The 18,891-nt window shown below is 44.9% G+C and overlaps 1 protein-coding gene across 1 annotated transcript in view; it reads left to right on the top strand.

Moving 5' to 3' along the window:
• LOC138981611 (NACHT and WD repeat domain-containing protein 2-like) overlaps positions 1-17,960 on the top strand; it is a gene marked incomplete in the record, with an annotated part of 92,710 nt that extends 74,750 nt beyond the window's left edge. Inside the window, 10 exon segments of the mRNA XM_070354586.1 lie at positions 379-569; positions 2,484-2,739; positions 2,988-3,219; positions 3,558-3,753; positions 7,059-7,184; positions 8,957-9,290; positions 9,696-9,895; positions 10,835-11,179; positions 11,593-11,868; positions 14,289-17,960. Of these exon segments, the coding sequence (XP_070210687.1) occupies positions 379-569; positions 2,484-2,739; positions 2,988-3,219; positions 3,558-3,753; positions 7,059-7,184; positions 8,957-9,290; positions 9,696-9,895; positions 10,835-11,179; positions 11,593-11,868; positions 14,289-15,716 (3,584 nt within the window).
• Between the last annotated feature and the right edge of the window lie 931 nt (positions 17,961-18,891).

The raw sequence follows: 18,891 nt of genomic DNA, 5'->3' as shown, positions 1-18,891 counted from the left end.
CGAATAAGGATAAACTTGAACGTTTTGCTGCCTCTGTGCAAAGTATGGGGCGTACACGACCCATGCCATCCGAATAAGGAATAAAAAACGTACAATTCCTGACGTAATTCCAGATGGGTCGTGCATGACCCACATCATCCGTACTGTGTAGTTCACATTACTTCACCGTTTATTTGTTTGTTTACAAAGATAATCTTTTAAAAGTTGGGCAATTGGATGGTCGTATGGTGATTGGAGATTACCTAAAGTCTCAATTAAAAACTCCAAATAGTTTCAGAGATAAAGACGATTTTGTGAGGCTCTGGGTCGTCCACGTCCCACGAAGCACGGTGAAGGTTCTGTTTAAGGTTTTCTCATAGTATAAGATTTTGTTTTCAGAGGACAAACCACTCGTGCTGTTCCTGGACTCACTAGACCAGCTGTCCGGATCGATGGGTGCTCATCAGCTCACCTGGTTCCCGGTCCACCTTCCGGACAATGTCAAGGTCATTGCTTCCACCCTGCCTGGTTACTACGGCATCCTCGACACCCTCAAGATCATGCTCGAGGACGAGAAATGCTTTATCCAGGTACGCGAACTCTTTTTGTTTAAGCAATCATGTGCATCGCAACATATCTGTCCAGGTTTTACATGTGATAAGAGCATCTTTTCCCTTGGACGCATGCCAAAAATCAGCTGTTTTACTGTTGTCTGTACAATATGGTTACTTTTTGCTAAAATGAGTTCCCAGATTGTCATTGTTTCACTTGCGAATTAATTCGACTGAGAATCCTCTTTTTGCACAGAAAGCAGCCAGGCTGTCATTTTGTGTGTATACGTTCAGGTGGAAGGATACCAATACGTGAAAGCTATGACATGGTTGTGTATGTCACACGTGTTCATGCTTTGTTTGTTCTTTGGGAGAAGATGACAGCTCGACCATCATCCAAGCGTGGCTAAAGAAGGCAAACCGGAGCGAGGCAAAGGAAATAATTGTATGACTTCTATCTTACACTCCCACAGGTCTTACCCCTTGGAGAAGGCCTCAGCACTTACATCATCCAGGTATGGCCTGAAGAAGGCCAACCGTGCCGTGGCGGAGGAAATATTTTAATGAATTGAATCTTAAACTCCCACAGATCTAGCCTCTGGGAGAAGGCATCAGCTCTTACATCATCTAGGCATGCCTGAAGAAGGCAAACCGAAGCCAAAAACAAAGCGTGGCAGAGGAAATAATCTTGTATCTTACACTCCTACAAATCTTACCCCTGGCAGAAGGCGTCAACCCCCCGCGGGTTAGGGGGAAGAATTTACCCGGTGCTCCCCAGCATGTCGTAAGAGGGTGTTAGGAAACGCTGCCGTTGCTGAACTTTGGTTCAGTTTTGTGTGTTGCATGTAGTTGACTTATTTGTACTTTGTGGGAAAGTACCGATATTATATTTTGTAAACACAATATTTATGTTTGGACGAGAATGCAGGTGAACTTTCTAGTCCTGTCAAAACAAGTTGTTTACCACGTTGTTTTGAGTCGTGGGTTCGTGGCGTTCGCTCGGATTAAGTGCGTCGGCGCTTTTGATGTACGTCACAGAGAACGTCATTATTCTAGTCCATGGACGGTTCATATAATTTTAGTTGTATCATGTTCGGTCTGGAATATTCTCGAGATTGAGTATTTGCTATATAGGCCAGCGCGATTTGTATGTTAAAAAAGCTTCTACTTTGAGTTCTGCTACGATGTGCAGTTGTATGTATGGAATGCTAAATAAATCCTCGAACTCAATTTGACGAGTTGTTTTCTGCTGCTGCGAAGACGGGCGACGTAGAATAAAAGAACACAACTATACGACGACGTTTGAGAACTTGTGGCAATCTCAAGTGTCGCGTAACAAGGCGACTAGCGGATTCTGTTTCTCTTTTGGGTTTGTTAAGTGTTTCTTGTATAGAATATAGTCAATTTTTGTAAAGATTTTAGTCAAGCAGTATGTAAGAAATGTTAAGTCCTTTGTACTGGAAACTTGCATTCTCCCAGTAAGGTAATACATTGTACTACGTTGCAAGCCTCTGGAGCAAATTTTTGATAAGTGCTTTTGTGAACAAGAAACAATTGACAAGTGGCTCTATCCCATCTCCCCCCTTTCCCCGTCGCGATATAACCTTCGTGGTTGAAAACGACGTTAAACACCAAATAAAGTAAAGAAAGTAAAGAAGGCGTCAGCTCTACCATCATCCACGCGTGGCTCGTGGCAGAGAAAATAATCCCATGTCTTTGGTCTAACACTTGCACAGATCTGTCCACTGGGAAAAGGCCTCAGCTCTTACATCATCTAGGCGTGGCTGAACAAGGACTTAAAAAGCGATTTATGTGTTGTATTTTACACTCCAACGTTTCGTACCCGTGGGAGCTCAACTGTCACCCTGGCATGCCCGAAGAAGGCAAACCGAAGCCACAACCAAAGCGTGGCAGAGGAAATAATCATTTGTCTTGGATCTTACACTTCCACAGATCTGTCCATTGGGAGAAGGCCTCAGCGCTTACATCATCCAGGCGTGGCTGACGAAGGCTAACCGTGCCGTGACGGAGGAACAGTGGGTCATCGTCAACGAGGCCATCTCCAAGTGTTCCTTCCCGCTGTTCGTCAAGCTGGTCTTTGACGAGATCTGCCGCTGGAAGTCCTTCACCAAGCCCGCCCACACCGTGCTCACCTTCACCATCCACGAGACCATCCTCAGGCTGTATGAGCGTATCGAGACTCAGCATGGTAACGTTGGACACGTTTCAAAGAAAGGAAGGTGGAAAGAAAGAAAGAAAGAAAGAAAGAAAGAAAGAAAGAAAGAAAGAAAGAAAGACAGAAAAAAAGAAAGAAAGAAAGAAAGAAAGGAAAAAAAAGATATACTACCCGTCATAAAAAGTTAGATACGTTTAAGTGCGATATGCCACTATCTTATTTTATCTTCCCATCCTTCACCTCCAATACCAACACTGTCCCAATTATTATTCCTCCTTCAGGCAAAACGCTAGTGATGCACGCTCTCGGCTACATCACTGCCTCCAAAGACGGAGTATCGGAGCCCGAACTGGAGGATCTTCTGTCGCTGGACGACAAGGTTCTGAACGATGTGTACCAATACCATCTCCCCCCTGTGCGTCGCATCCCCCCTCTGCTGTGGACCCGCATCAGGTCCGACCTGCCCAAATACCTCAGTGAGCGAGAGGCAGGTGGTGTCAATGTCATTGGATGGTGAGTTTAAGTTCCTGTGTTTGTGTAAGACGGGAGCGAGGGAGGGGTGTAATGGAAGGGATCAGGATGGGAGAGAGAGAGAGAGAGAGAGAGAGAGAGAGAGAGAGAGAGAGAGAGAGCGAGAGAGAGGAGAGAGAGAGAGAGAGTGAAAGAGAGAGAGAGAGAGAGAGAGAGAGAGAGAGAGAGAGGGGGGCACACATACAGGGACACGAAGCGACAGAGACAGACACGCAGACGAGCAGAAAATGTCTCTCGCGTACTGAGTCCCAGCAAAACAATAGTTATCTTACTCTTATCCTCACCTGGCAGGTAAACAAAGTTTGTTTATTTTCCTTAAGGTATCACCGACAGTTCATCGAAGCCGCCAAAGAAAGGTACTTCCGCAACCTCAACTTCAAAAGCGTGATCCACTCCAACATGGCAGAGTACTTTCTGGGTCTCTATGGTGGCGGAAACCTCAAGCCTTTTGAATATTCTGATCTGCAGAGGCAACGCTTCTTCCTGGCCGACACCAAAGGACAAGCTGACAGAAAGGTATAAGAAAGCGCGGAGAGCATAGTTTACTGTGGTTTGCGGTATAAAAGCTGTCATTAATATTATTATTAAAGGTGGAACTGGGGCGTTGTTTTGCCTTTTTGGGTGTCTTTATTTCATAAGGTAAACAGACGAACGACATGCTAGAATTGATAAAAGAAGGTGTAGAACAATCTGAACAGTTGGAAGGGAGATGGTGGGTGGGTTGTTTTTTTACAGTCAGTCAATACTTGACAGAATGATTAAACGAGGACTTTTCGTCTCCCAATGAATGTATGTGTGTGTCTTTCATAAGTATTTCTCAAAAACTACCAAATAGATTCTATGAAAATTAATGTATACTTTTTTTATGACATTTTCTTGTTCCGTTTTTCTCTTCTTTTGATAGCACTATTTGATGACGTCATTTTTGTGATTCAAACAAATATTGAGGCGGCATTGTGGTGGCGCCACTTTTGAAGCTATTTCTTCGAACTTTGGTCCGTTGAAGACTATATGGGGTTGCATTCAGCTTTGTGGCTTAAACTGTTGTATATGTGTTACTTATTTCATATGATAAACTAATGATCGAAATAAGAATTGGTACAGTGAATATAAGATTGTACTGACAAGCAAATCATGATCAAGCAAATGTAAATGGTTCGTATTTTTGTTGGGGGGGAGGGGGCTTATTTATTTTCTTTGATGAACTGAAGGAAGAAAGCATAAATGCTACAATGGATAAATGAAATAATATTTCCGCGATCCATATTACAAAAGATTGGAACAAGGCAAACTCGTCAATCAATCAATAGGAAGCTAATATAGCGCGTATTCCGTGGGTACAGTTCTAAGCGCTTGTCGTCCAAGCTTGTCTGAACTCAGAAGCTAGAAAAAAAAAAAGAATTGGCACAGTGTTCCTTGAAATGGATTATAGATAAATGATCTACTAAATGTCAGGAAATTATTCTTAAAAAGAGTCATTGATTAAGCTATAGACAAGTCAAGTCAAGTATTTTATTGTTTTGGGCCCAGAGGGCTTTGAAACAAAGATATAACATCAACAAAAAAAGGTAACAATTAATTGCAGTTCAATGTATACAAATTGAGCAAAACACAGGTCATGCACGGACCAGATAGCAACGCTGCGCATCATCCTCGAACAGTCACAGGAATGGAACTCGTCTCTTTATGTCAACTTTATTGACTACGAGAAAGCGTTTGACAGAGTTGACCGACAAAGCCTCTGAAAACTGCTGAGACACCATGGAGTGCCAGAAAAGATCACCGACATCATCAGTAACTCATACGAGGGTTTGACCTGCAGAGTAGTCCACGGCTGTCAACTAACAGATGCCTTCCAAGTGAGAACAGGCGTGAGACAAGGATGTCTACTATCGCCTTTCCTGTTCCTACTTGTGATTGACTGGGTGATGAAGGCATCCACAGCCCAGAAGCGGAACGGAATCCACTGGACACTCTGGACACAGTTGGATGACCTGGACTTTGCAGATGACGTGGCCCTTCTTTCCCATACCCAACAACAAATGCAGGAGAAGACCAGCACTGTGGCCAACAACTCCGCTCGATTTGGCCTCAACATCCACAAGGGGAAGAGCAAGGTCCTTAGGACCAACACAACAGCCAACACGACCCCCATCACGCTGGATGGTGAAGCACTGCAAGAGGTAGACAATTTCACCTATCTCGGAAGCATTGTCGACAAGCAGGGTGGCACGGACGTTGATGTTAGAGTCCGGATTGGCAAAGCAAGTGAAGCTTTCCTTCAACTGAAGAACGTATGGGCGTCAGCAGACCTGAGCATCAACACCAAGCTCAGGATTTTCAACACCACGGTGAAGTCAGTTTTGCTGTATGGAGCCGAAACCTGGAGAACTACAGTTGCCATCACAAGAAAATTCCAGACCTTCATTAACACCTGCCTCAGAAGAATCCTCCGAATTCGCTGGCCTGCCACCATCAGCAACAAAGACCTTTGGCAGCGAACAAAACAGTTATCCGTAGAACAGGACATTCTGCAAAGACGCTTCCGGTGGATTGGCCACACACTCCGCAAGACGACAACCAGCATTACGCGACAGGCCCTCACATGGAACCCGCAGGGCAAGAGGAGACGAGGCCGGCCGAGAAACACCTGGCGTCGTGACTTGGAGGCAGAGGTGAAACACATCGGCTACACCTGGAGACAACTGGAGAGATTGGCCCAGGATCCGAGTGCCTGGCGAGCTCTTGTTGGCGGCCTATGCCCCGGACGGGGTCAAAGGCATAAATGATGAATGATGAATACAAATTGAGCGGACAAATACAACAATACTATACAACCAAAATAAATAGGCAATATACACTTCCATACATACAACAAATTACAAAAAAATAGGTTTAATTAAATCAGGTAAGAATTCAGACAGATAATATGTATACATTAAGACGATATTCCGAAACAACTCTGTCGGGTGTGTATTGGGTTGTGAAAGAGTGAATACGTTTGCTTTTATTGAGACAAACTTTCCCACGTGACATTACAGGCCAGTCACTGGCGTGGGGTGGGTCTGAAACAAATGGACATGTAGCACGTTTGGAAAATTTGCCTCAATAAAATAATGCAGGAGCATTCACTCTTCCTCAACCCATGCAAATCGGTGGCCTAGTGGTAAGGTTGGCCTAGTGGTAAGGTTGGCCTAGTGGTAAGGTTGGCCTAGTGGTAAGGTTGGCCTAGTGGTAAGGCGTCCGCCCCGTGATCGGGAGGTCGTGGGTTCGAACCCCGGCCGTGTCATACCTAAGACTTTAAAATTGGCAATCTGGTGGCTGCTCCGCCTGGCGTCTGGCATTATGGGGTTAGTGCTAGGACTGGTTGGTCCGGTGTCAGAATAATGTGACTGGGTGAGACATGAAGCCTGTGCTGCGACTTCTGTCTTGTGTGTGGCGCACGTTAAATGTCAAAGCAGCACCGCCCTGATATCACCCTTCGTGGTGGACTGGGCGTTAAGCAAACAAACAAACAAAACAGAACCCATACAAACTCGACAGAGGTATTTACGAAGTTTTTCTACTCCCTATACGCACTATACATCTTTCCCGACGCTGGCCAAAACAATATAGAAAAAGGTAAATATGGAAAAGGGTGCATCTTTACCGGGCCTCAGTTTCATTGGTCGTAAATTTAAGCAAAGCGGCCCAAAAGTGTTTCATGTTCAGCTGACTGAAGTCAATATTTGTTGCTGGGTGAGATAATCTCGGCATTCATCTGGAATAAATTGATCACACAATGTTGCTTAGCTCGTGACTTCATTGTATGTTTCAACCAGGTGCCTCTCCAGCCACACGAGTTCCTGGACTCTGAGGGGAAGGTCATCCGCTACAATCTCAGGAAGCTGAGTGAGATGCCGTTCCACCTCATCCGCTCTCACCGCTACGAAGACCTCTATGAAAAGGTGTGGTTCTCATTTGTGTACAGGATATGAACGAGTTTTGGCAAGGGGAATGGTGGTGGTAGGGGTGTGCTTGGGTGTTTTGGTGTAGGATTAGTTTGTTTTTGTTTATGCCGTGCCCTACACAAGTTTCTGTGTCAGCTTTAAGCCCGTAGTCGACTACACGAAGCTTCGCGAAGTCTTTATACCAAAAACCCGCAGCTACGGCGTGGTACTTTGACCCCAACATCGCTTCTCAAGTTTTGACATGCGAAGCTTCGCCGTAGCTCGCAACGAAGTTGGGTTTTTTGTAAGAAGAGTGCTTTTCGATTCAAGATGGACGACGAAATCAGACTCAATACCATAGTGAAGAATGCATTTATCGACTTTGGTTGACCCAAAGTACAAGAACTAACCTCCTACCTGTATTATTTCATACTGCGATGCATTGACATGTCGAATGAAACTCGAAATCCCAGCGCTCACGCCAACTGGTCCCGGCCGTGCTCAGTCAACGAAATAGAACACATACAATTAACTTACGTCATCATCAAGTACTAAAGTACAATTTGTGACGTAAAGTACTCAGAAAGAAGCACGGTCGAGACTACGCGCATTTGAGACGCCAAGACATGAAAAGATAACTATCTTTTCCGCTATAGTGCCTTCCCTTGGACTGCGACGAAGTCTAGTTCCGGTAGCTTCGCGAAGTGAGCTACGCGTAGTCGACTTCGTCCAATCACAGGCGGAAGGTATCGTTCACTGGACCACTACTTCCATAGAAAGACTACAAGGTTTGTCACTCAGCTTCGAGTCGTCTGTGTTCTTGGAGTAGCTTCCTGCGGACAATTTTTTTGTTCAAGACGGTTTGCCTCTTCTTGCCCTCTGTGTGAGGTCAAATAAATACAGTTGAATGATTGTTTTAACTGTATGTACCTTTAATTTTCAGCTGCCGTCCGCTGCAGGTTGGTTTTAACCATCATTTGGACGAATGTTCGTTTGCGAACCGCTATCCTGTAGTTTGTAAGAAATCATGCATCCCGCACCGAATATGCATACCAGTGCTCATTGGTCTAAAACATATGTAAATATTGCAGCAAAGGGAAGCTACCCACGGGAGTTTCAGTTTAGGTTTTTGGCATAACAACGGAATAACCAGTAACCGTGAACGGAAGCGATGCAGACGATTTCAGTCGACCAATGAAAATAATCATCGAATATCCAGTTATTATATGACCAATGATCGCATCGGACTACTATCTCCTCGGACATACGACGATCATCATTCGCACAGGATCTAAGTGGTATGCCGTTGACAGACACGTTTGGTCGCACAAACTACGGTTTAAAAACATGCAGCGGACAGGCAGCTAAATATAAAAGGTACAGATAGTTAGAACATTCATCTATCACGGCATTTGTAAGGTTACAAAGATTCTTAACATTGTCAATTATTGTTTGCATAATTTTTTTCTGAAGTTATTGGAGCACGACTCGAAGCTGAGTGACAAACCTTGTAGTCTTTCTATGGAAGTAGTGGTCCAGTGAACGATACCTTCCGCCTGTGGTCCAATTAAGGACAGGCTTAACGGAGCGTCTTTTGGGGGAAAAATTGCAGTGCTATTAGTCGACTTCGGGCTCAATTACGGACAGGCTTAATATACATCTTATACCATATAATGCCCATAAACCCAATACACACGCCGTGGACTCTACTGCTCATCTGCAGGTGATATCTTATACCCTACAATGCCTAGAGAATAAACCCAATAAACACACATTGGACTCATCTGCAGGTGATCTTCAACTACGAGTGGCTGCACGCCAAGCTAGCTTCCATGCCTCTGCAGTCCGTGCTGCACGACTTCGAAGACCTCCTCGAGCACGTCTACGACAAGGACGTGCGACTCATCGCCGACGCCATCCGTCTGTCTGGCTCCATCCTGTCTCACTACCCGGACATGCTGGGTCCGCAGATCACAGGGAGACTCCTGCCTTACTACAGCCAGAACCCCAAGATTCGCTCTCTCATCAATCAGTGCGATTCTGACGGTCTCCGCCACTGCGCCTTCGTCTCTGCCTACCACTGCCTGCACACCCCTAGCGGCCCTTTGCAATACTCGCTGGAAGGTACGAGTGATTGGTTTTGCTTAAAATTTTGCTTGCTTTTCCTGTCCTGTGTATGTTTGTTCTGAAGACGCTTTTACAGGCTGAGTTTTCGGCTGTCACAATTGTTCAAGCCACAATGATGAATACTTTAAGATCCCCAAGAATTTCGTATCCAATTTTGAGTTTCAGGTCACGATGATAAGGACCTTAAGATCATTCTGAATTAGTCATCCAATTTTGCGTTTCAAGCTGCTATGGTGAAAACCTTATAATCATTCTGAATCACTAATCTGATTGTACGTTTTAGGCTTCTATGATGAAGACCTTAAAAATCATTTTGAATTACCCATCCAATTTTGTTTTTCAGGCGACGATGAAGAAGAACTCAAAATCAGTCTGAATTACGCATTTAATGTTGTGTTCCAGGCCACCAGTTTGCGCCGTACGGTATCGCCACGACGAGCGACGGGAAGAGCCTGGTGTCTGTGTCCAACAAGGTGATCGTGTGGGACCTCAGCACAGGGGAGGTTGCCAGGAACATCGCCCCGGGCTTCGAGGGTCTCCTGCAGAACCTCTCCATCTCTCCCAACGACAAGTGGGCTGTGGGCTACACCAACAACAACCAGGTCTAATATTATTTATGCCGGGGGTGGGGGGGGGGGGCGGTACTTTGTGTCCATTTTTTGTTTTAATTGTTTTTGTTGATTTCAATTTAATACATTGTTTCTTAGCTTTTGGCCGCGCCATGGGCTATACCATCAACAACAACCTGGTCAAACATTATTTATCCTTTTGGGGAGAGAGTTATTCTATCAGTTTTTGTCCACATTGTTTTTGTGTGTGCTAAGTTGTTTCATAGCTCCTTTTGACGTAGAATCTCTTATCACGACAGACTCACCGGTTTTAACAGCTAGGTTCAAAGAATGAGTCTTTCTTTCTTTCTTTATTTGGTGTTTAACGTCGTTTTCAACCGTTCAATGTAATATCGCGACGGAAAGAATGAGTCAATCGCCGATTAAAGTACACACACAAATTTAACAATATCCCCCATTTTACCATGTATAAGATGATGGCCCAGCTACTACCAGTGGACACCAATGTGATCTGCCTCAAACTGGCCTGGGCGAGTCCATTAGTAAATCATACAAACCAGCCAAGCATTATGTTTAATTATCTGTTATTTATTGGTTACAAAATGAATCAGTCAATCAGTACAGAATCAACTACGCAATCGTTTTGTAATGAACGCAAATACATGTGACGATATTTGTAATCCAATCCTACCGGTGATGATTGCCAAGCTGGCTGCAGACAGGAGACGCAAAGGCGGTCAGCCCCAAGGTTCACAAGTTCATTAGTGAATCATTAAACTAATTCTCAATCAACCATTATTTATATAATCCGTTAGTAACAACACACAGCATCAAAAAACAAGAATGGATAAGAATAGATTCTTGTTTTGTATTCTGAATTTTGGAACGTTAGCAGTCAATCTATTACTTTTGGATTTCAAACAACACATACTTACACCCCACCCCCACCACCCACCCCCTCCAACCTTGCAGGTGATGGTGGCCCAGTTGCGGACAGGGGACGCCGCCGTTGTCACCCCCAAGCTGGACAAGAACGAGTCCATCAAGGGCACCAGTGTGTCCAACACGCACATCGCCATCTGGACCTCCTCCAACTGCTGGCACCTGCACACCACGGAGGGCCAGTTCTTGTCCACCCAGCAGACCGAACTGAAGATGCCCCTGGTGGACGTGACCATGGACGAGGAGGGGAAGAACTACCTCATCGTCAAGACCAGCGGCGAGGACGACGACAACGGCATGGCGCTTGAGGTCCAGGACAAGTCCATCGAAGCCTTTGAGTTCCACAGCGCCATCGCCATCGACCCGGAGCGCAAGGTTGGTGCTGGCGTCCATGGCATGTACTGTCGGTCGTTTGTTTACTATTTTATCTTCAGCAGCAGCGGCAGCACCATCTTCATCATTAACATCATTAACATCATCAACATCATCATCTTCACCATCCTCCTCATCCTCCTCCTCCTCCTCATCATCATCATCATCATCATCATCATCATCATCATCACCATCATCATCATCATCGTAATCGTAATCACCGTCGTCGTCATTATCATCATCCTCTTCTTCTTCTTCTTCTTCTTCTTCTTCTTCTTCTTCTTCTTCTTCTTCTTCTTCTTCTTCTTCTTCTTCTTCTTCTTCTTCTCTTAATCTATTTCTCTTCTTCTTGTCATAGACTAACTGTCTTGAAAGGACGTGACACTCTAATAGTCCTTATCCCTGTCATCCCAAAGGTCCTGTATACGTGCATCGAGATTAGCGACAACAACGTGGCAGTCTACAAGCGGGAGGACAAGGTCTGGAAGTACGACAGAACCCTGGGGGAGAACCTGGACGCTGTCTTCGCCTTCAAGCTGTCAGACGACCAACACTACCTGGTGGCCACTATCGCCTTGGGCTACAAACTGTGGGATCTGCACACGGACAAGATGCGTGAACTCAAGCTTCCCGCGGGGATCAGGAACATCCCCGTCAAGAACCAGCTCACCAGTCAATTGGTCTTCACTAAGGTGAGAGTATGATGTGCAAGAAAAGTACACATTTAACCAGATTTTAAGAATGGTTTAATATTTTGAGGCCAGTGTAGAAGAATGAGTAATTAGAATTAGTAAATCTACAACCTGAAAAATGTTATATGCTAGCAAAGACTTTTTTTTTAATTAAATCCACGATCAGGAACTAGGTTTATAGTGACCTAGTGTTTACTAAGAGAAGAGAGAGTTTGGTCAGGTGTAAACTAACATGATTGACAAGTCCGAAATGAGAAGGTTTCAAGATTGTATTGAACTTTTCATGCCCGCATGTAGAAGAAATTAGCAATCTTATAATGAATTATATGTCAGGAAAGCATTTCCTTTCACCTCTCTCAAGAAACAGCCCATCAGTCCTCTGGTGTGACCGCAATGTGAATATGGTGTCCACTGGGGATTTTCTGAGGGGAGAGTAGTTCACTGTACTTGTTTAACTCATTGTCTCCCGGATCCCAGGTACTGATGTATCCGTACCCACTCATATGGCTCTATCTGACCGGTTACGGATATATCCGCTCAGACTGTTAGCTTCAGTCGCTTCCTGTAACGTCCATCTAACACCTGCATTCCAGCGTGTTGATGCCGTTTACTACGCAGTTACTCCAATTAAGTGACCTGCTGCAGCACATCTGGTCTCGGCTAAAAAAAAACTTGGTCAACATAGGTGTAGAAAGTGTTAACAAGTTAAAAGTGGCAAACTGTTTTAGTTATAAGGGCGAAAGTTGTTCACTGCGGTTTTCAACCCGGGGAAAGTTTCGGATTGTAGTTTTTAAACGGGTGAGAATTGTTTTAAATTTTAAGTTTGGTGCTCATCTAAAGGCAGGATTTAACAGCAGGTAAAGCATTGTCATTTGCAAATATAGTTCTTTCTCAATAGTAATTTTTTAGATATGATAATCAATCCCCTAATAAGTTTCATTTTAATTTTCCTCAGCTAAGTTGCTATTTAAGTGTTCACTCCTGCTGTTGATTTTTTGACTCACATGCGAAGCAAAAGTGAGTCTATGTACTCACCCGAGTCGTCCGTCTGTCCGTCCCGCCGTCCGTCCGGAAAACTTTAACGTTGGATATTTCTTGGACACTATTAAGTCTATCAACACCTGATGTGGCCTGATGGTGTATGGTTACAAGATCTCAAAAAACATGTGCGGCAACTTGACCTCACTTCAAGTTCAAGGTCACAGGGGCCGTAATTGTTGTCTTAAAAACGACAATTTTTCACATTTTCGCATTTTTTTCTGAAGTTATCGAGAATGGCAACCTTAGCTATGTATGCTATACAGGGCAATGTAAGCCCTATCTTTGGACACCAGTTTGGTTGACCTTGCTTCAAGGTCAAGGTCGCAAGGGTCCTTTAAAGTTGGATTGTATACATAGTTTGAAGTGACCTTGACCTTGAACTATGGAAGGTAACTCTTCCAAATCTACATATGTGTGAGGGAAATACATTATACTTACAAAAGTGAGTCTATATACTCACCGACATCGTCCGCCTGTCCTTCCGGGCGTCCGGGCGTCCGTCCCCCCGTCCGTCTGTGAAACCTTTAACATTGTATATTTCTTGGACACTATTAAGTCTATCAACACCAATTGTGGCCTGATGGTGTATGGTTACAAGGTCTTCAGAAACATGTTTGGCAACTTGACCTCACTTCAAGGTCAAGGTCACAGGGTCCTTCAAAGTTGAAATGTATATATTTTGAAGTGACCTTGACCTTGAACTATTGAAAATAACTCTTCCAAAACTACATATGTGTGAGGGAAATACATTATATTTTCATAATAACTCACATTAGGTTACATATCTTCAAGTTCCAGGTCAGTTTGAGTTAAACTGATATTTGTCAAAAAAGAGAAAACAGGCGCCAGATTAGAGAGAAGTCGGAGAACTGACGTTCCTTGTTCGACTCGATCCCCTAATGACCAGCGATTATCATTTTAGGATGGAGAACCTTTTGACACAGTATGCACCATAACTTGGATGCAGTTACTGAATGTGCAACTCACAATGGCATTAGTTTTCTGTAATTATTTTCTTTACTGAATAAATATTGTTTTTCTCAGTTTTATTGTAAAATTATTCTGAAAGAAAGATCAAGGTATGTTCAGCATGTGAGTCGTGTGTGCTTTGCCCTTCTTGTTTGTTGGCGACTACGGCCGTTTAGGTTTTTTCAAGTGTCATCACCTGTTTTTTCATCTGGTTTATATTTTTTCTCTGCAGTATATTGATATCGGATGTCTTGAGTTCGTCCATCCCGCGAAGTAACAACGGTCGGGTATCTGTGCGTTTTTCTCCCAGTGTCATTTTTCCTTCCATCTTGTAGTATTAACATACCCGTTTAGTTAAGAACTAGCACTATATGTAACAAGCGTGCGTGTCTTTGTGTGTCTATTTCCAGGGCAACCAGTTCGTGGTGGCGGGGGTGCGCAAGAACCTGTACGTGTGGGACGTCAAGCAGGGCAACATGGTCAAAACGCTGGACGCCCACTTCGGACGCATCATCAACATGACCGGCGTCTCCGCCGGCCGCAACGTCGTCATCTCTTCCTCCATCGACAAGACCATCAACGTCTGGAACTTCGACAAAATCCTGGAGGAGGTGCACCCGCTCGACCGCATGGAGCGGCCCATCGAAACGGTCAGCCTGGCCTCGGAGACCAGCCTGTGCGTGACCACCACGCGCAACCAGACCGCCGTGTGGGACCTGGACACCGGCCGCCTGGTCAAGCTCTGCGTCAGCAACTCGCGCAGCGCCATCGTGTCGCACGCCGCGCTCACCCGGGACGGCTCCTTCGTGCTGACGGCGGAGTCGCCATGCCTGCTGGTGTGGGAGATGGCCAAGGACACGCCCTTGCAACAGGTGTCGCTGGGCGACATCCAGCAGATCATGCTGAACCAGGAGGACACGAAGGCCGTGGTGGTGGCCAAGACCGCCAGCAATAAGGGCTCCTGCACTTGCCTCGCCATCCCCACCTGCCAGCAGGTCTACAAGTTCGAGTACAACCTCAAGCGCTTTGTGCCGGCCGTGCTGACCCACGACGGACTGTTCCTGGCGGTGCCGGCCAGCGACAAGAGCGGGGACGTGATCGGCGTGTACCACGCCAAGACCGGCACCTTGCTGTACAACCTGCAGCTCAAGTACGCCAACTACCGGGAGTGCCAGCGCGTAGTGGCCATGAAGCACGATCCCAACCAGGTGGCCATCATCGACGAAGAGAAGGGCAACATTCTGGACCTGAAGAAGAAGACCATGGTGCGCTCCGTGGCAAACTGGAACGGCATGCACACACGTAACGGCAAGAAGGGCCTCTTCGCCCCGTCCCGCGGCGGCCTGTGGATCCTGGATCTGAAAAACGGCAAGACCATCAAGACCCTCATCCCGCGCGTGGCGGAGGGCGTCTTCAGCGTCAAGGTCTTCTTCACGGAAAACGACAAGAACGTCGTGTACTACCACAGCGGCCACCGTACCATGCGCCTCTTCCGTGTCAGCGACGGCAAGATGCTAGCCAACTTCAAGGCGAGCGCTGAGGTGAAGTGCATCACGTGTCACCCTGAGGGCACGGCTATCGTGCTGGGCGCAGTGGACGGCTCCCTCACCACGCTTGCCATCGCAGACCCCGAGGACGAGGAGCACGAGGACGTGCTGGAGGACCTCCAGAGTCGCACCATCGCGGTCAAGCCGCCTCCTCTACCGGAAAACGACGACAAGCCTGCCAACGGCGATGCCATCTCCACTAAGAACGCCGTGGGCACAGCACTGCAGGTAGCAAGGTTTGTGGCAAAAGCCCGCGGAGCGCAGAAGTCTCGAGCCTGCGTTCTCTCCTGAAGGCGTAGCACCGTGCGAGAAGTCACGGATTGCTGTAAGCGTTTTCAGGACGCTGGTAGATAAGCTGTGCTGCGATGCGCGTTGAAAAGGGACAGTGTGACTCGTGTTTCATATCGCTGTCGTAACGCTTTGAAAAGCATGGTGGAGCCATGCGTTACATGGCGCTTTAGTCAAGCTAACGCGTGTTGTGCAGCGCGGGCACGCAAAGCCCTGTGGTGTGTTGGTAAGTGATGTGTTTTATGGGGTTATCACGCTGCAAATATATGCTAATGAGGTTACTTTGTTTGGCTATCAAACACAACATGGACAGAGCGTAAATAAGTGCTTTGTAACTTTGTTTGGTTGTTCGGCTTCAAAAGGAATAAATACTCTCAGAATGCATTTCAAGACGGCGTTGTGTATGAAGGGTAAGAATGTCTTTGCTGATATTTATAGAAACTGATCCAGAGTTGCTGAAAAAGACAGTCAGCGTATTTCTGTTGAGATGTACAATTGCTGAGCAAGACACTGCGATCAAACTGACGAAGATATTTGACGGTGTTAGTCTTTGCCTTTCTTGACAGTGTGCACAGCTGTGTGGGATACAAATAATTGTGGACATTTGTTACCGGTTGCAATATATACAATCCTTGAAGATTTTGTGAGTCATTTTTCCCTCTTTGTTTGTTTATTTTCTGGCTTGAGTCGTTTTGTAATTCATGAATGGCCCCAAGCGAGGCTGTGTTTTTTTTTCTAGATTGTTTTGGTGTATGTGTGAATACTACAGCAGCTGTCATATTCACCGTTTATTTTGCTTTTTGTCTGCATTGAAAATGTGCTTACTGTGTTCGTGACATATCTTAAAAAATCGTGGCCTTGTTTTCCCCCGTAAGCTTCAAAGCGCAACGTTGTATGCATTTGGTGGGAAGACACAACGTTTGACTACTTGGAAAAGAAACTATTGACGTTTTCTTTTTTAATAGGGCCTATTTGCAGTTTGACGGTAAAGTTTTACCTCAGGAATAGTGTAGCATTTAAAATGAATTCAAAAAGAATTTTTGTTCTCACTTCCTTTACACAAAAACGTCCTTTTCAGCAATTGTGATAGGCTCACATGTCATTTGTTCAAAAGTTTTCGTGGAGATACGTGTTGTATATTTTCTCTGCATTTCAAACTCAGCAACGGGATAATACACTAAATTAAACACGCAAAATATGTAAAGATATATGAGGTGGCCCATAAAAAATGCCACCCACTTAAATGCTTATAATGACAGCTAAATTTGTTAAGTGAATTACTTCATATTTGTTGTAAACTGGCTGTAAGGGATGATAAGTTCAAAAAGTCTCAGGTCTGACTTTTATGCTTTTTAAAAAACGTATTCCAAATTCGGGGATGGACTCATACATACGAGTGGTGGCACTGAGTGGTAGTCACACTAACCCGATTTAAGCCTTCCAGATTTTGACCTGCTGGGCCTTGCATACATAAACCATTCTCAGACATTATATTAGTTGAAACAGCAAGTACATGCCTGGAGTCTTGATGGTTCAAGTTGGAATAGAAACAATATTTTTGTAAACGCGTAAAAATCAAACCACTTGATCTGTATACTTGAAACTTTGTGAAATTATCATTCCAGTCTCAAGCTAATGTGCACCAAATATGAAGTAATTGTCATTTCAGTGAGTGGCATTTTTGGTCGTCCTGTATGTGCGATATTCAGTTTACGCGAACTAGAGGACATGGGTACAGATCAAAGTTGGAGTCTGCTCATTCTATTTTTTGTTTGTTTGTTTGCTTAACGCCCAGCCGACCACGAAGGGCCATATCAGGGCGGTGCTGCTTTGACATATAACGTGCACCACACACAAGACAGAAGTCGCAGCACAGGCTTCCTGTCTCACCCAGTCACATTATTCTGACACCGGACCAACCAGTCCTAGCACTAACCCCATAATGCCAGACGCCAGGCGGAGCAGCCACTAGATAGCCAATTTTAAAGTCTTAGGTATGACCCGGCCGGGGTTCGAACCCACAACCTCCCGATCACGGGGCGGACGCCTTACCACTAGGCCAACCGTGCCGGTCTGCTCATTCTATTACAGAATATGTTATCTGTACATAATAAATATACAAATTCATGCATTCTTGGTTAATATGTTTATGTTGTTAGTGTGCAAACACATTATTAAAGGTACGCTGTAGATTCTATAGGACTGGTCTACAATCTTGTGTAAATAAACATTGTCTTTTCACGTATATTTCAAGCAAGTTTGTTTTCATTCCAGGCAAGTTTACATGCGAATCTGATAGCTGCAACCACCATATTTACATTTGCATTGAGTTTCAATTGCCTTTTGCCTATTTCTTGTTACATCCCTGTGGTTCTAGTTTTTTATATACAATGTGTCTCGTAACCACCCCAAGGAAATATTATTACAACTGGTTATATAAGATCTGTGTCTGTATGTTATTGTTCATCTCGTCCATGTATTGTTTTTCCAAGAAATTGATTTTTTTCCGCCAGAACATATCCCAATGACTTTGTAAGTAAAAGTATACTAAAGGTGTATATATGACATGTTCAGTAAGAAAGTTCACTCCGGTGTCTTCTGAGAAGAGGAATTTGTTTAGGTTGGAAGTTTTATTGACTTTATTATACAGCTACCAGTTTCCTTTCCCACCCACCCTAAACATAGAAATAGATTAGTACTATAAAGTTGAAACAAGTGCGCATAATGATCGTGAAAATAATATATTTGGTAAGAACTCAGTTTTTGACTCACATGCGAAGCAAAAGTGAGTCTATGTACTCACCCGAGTCGTCCGTCCGTCCGTCCGTCCGTCCGTCCGGCCGGCCGGCCGGCCGTCCGGAAAACTTTAACGTTGGATATTTCTTGGACACTATTCAGTCTATCAGTACCAAATTTGGCAAGATGGTGTATGATGACAAGGCCCCAAAAAACATACATAGCATCTTGACCTTGCGTCAAGGTCGCAGGGGCCATAAATGTTGTCTAAAAAACAGCTATTTTTCACATTTTTCCCATTTTTGAGTCACTTGAGAAAAAGTGACTCTATGTAATCGGTCAGTGTTAGTCTGTCCGGCCGGCCGTCCGGCCGGCCGTCCGTAGACACCACCTTAACGTTGGACTTTTCTCGGAAACTATCAAAGCGATCCGGCTCATATTT

The sequence above is a fragment of the Littorina saxatilis genome, linkage group LG12 (assembly GCF_037325665.1).
Source record: "Littorina saxatilis isolate snail1 linkage group LG12, US_GU_Lsax_2.0, whole genome shotgun sequence".
NCBI lineage: Eukaryota > Metazoa > Mollusca > Gastropoda > Littorinimorpha > Littorinidae > Littorina > Littorina saxatilis.
The sequence above is the reverse complement of the archived record's forward strand: the minus strand, read 5'-3'. Positions and strand labels throughout refer to the sequence as shown.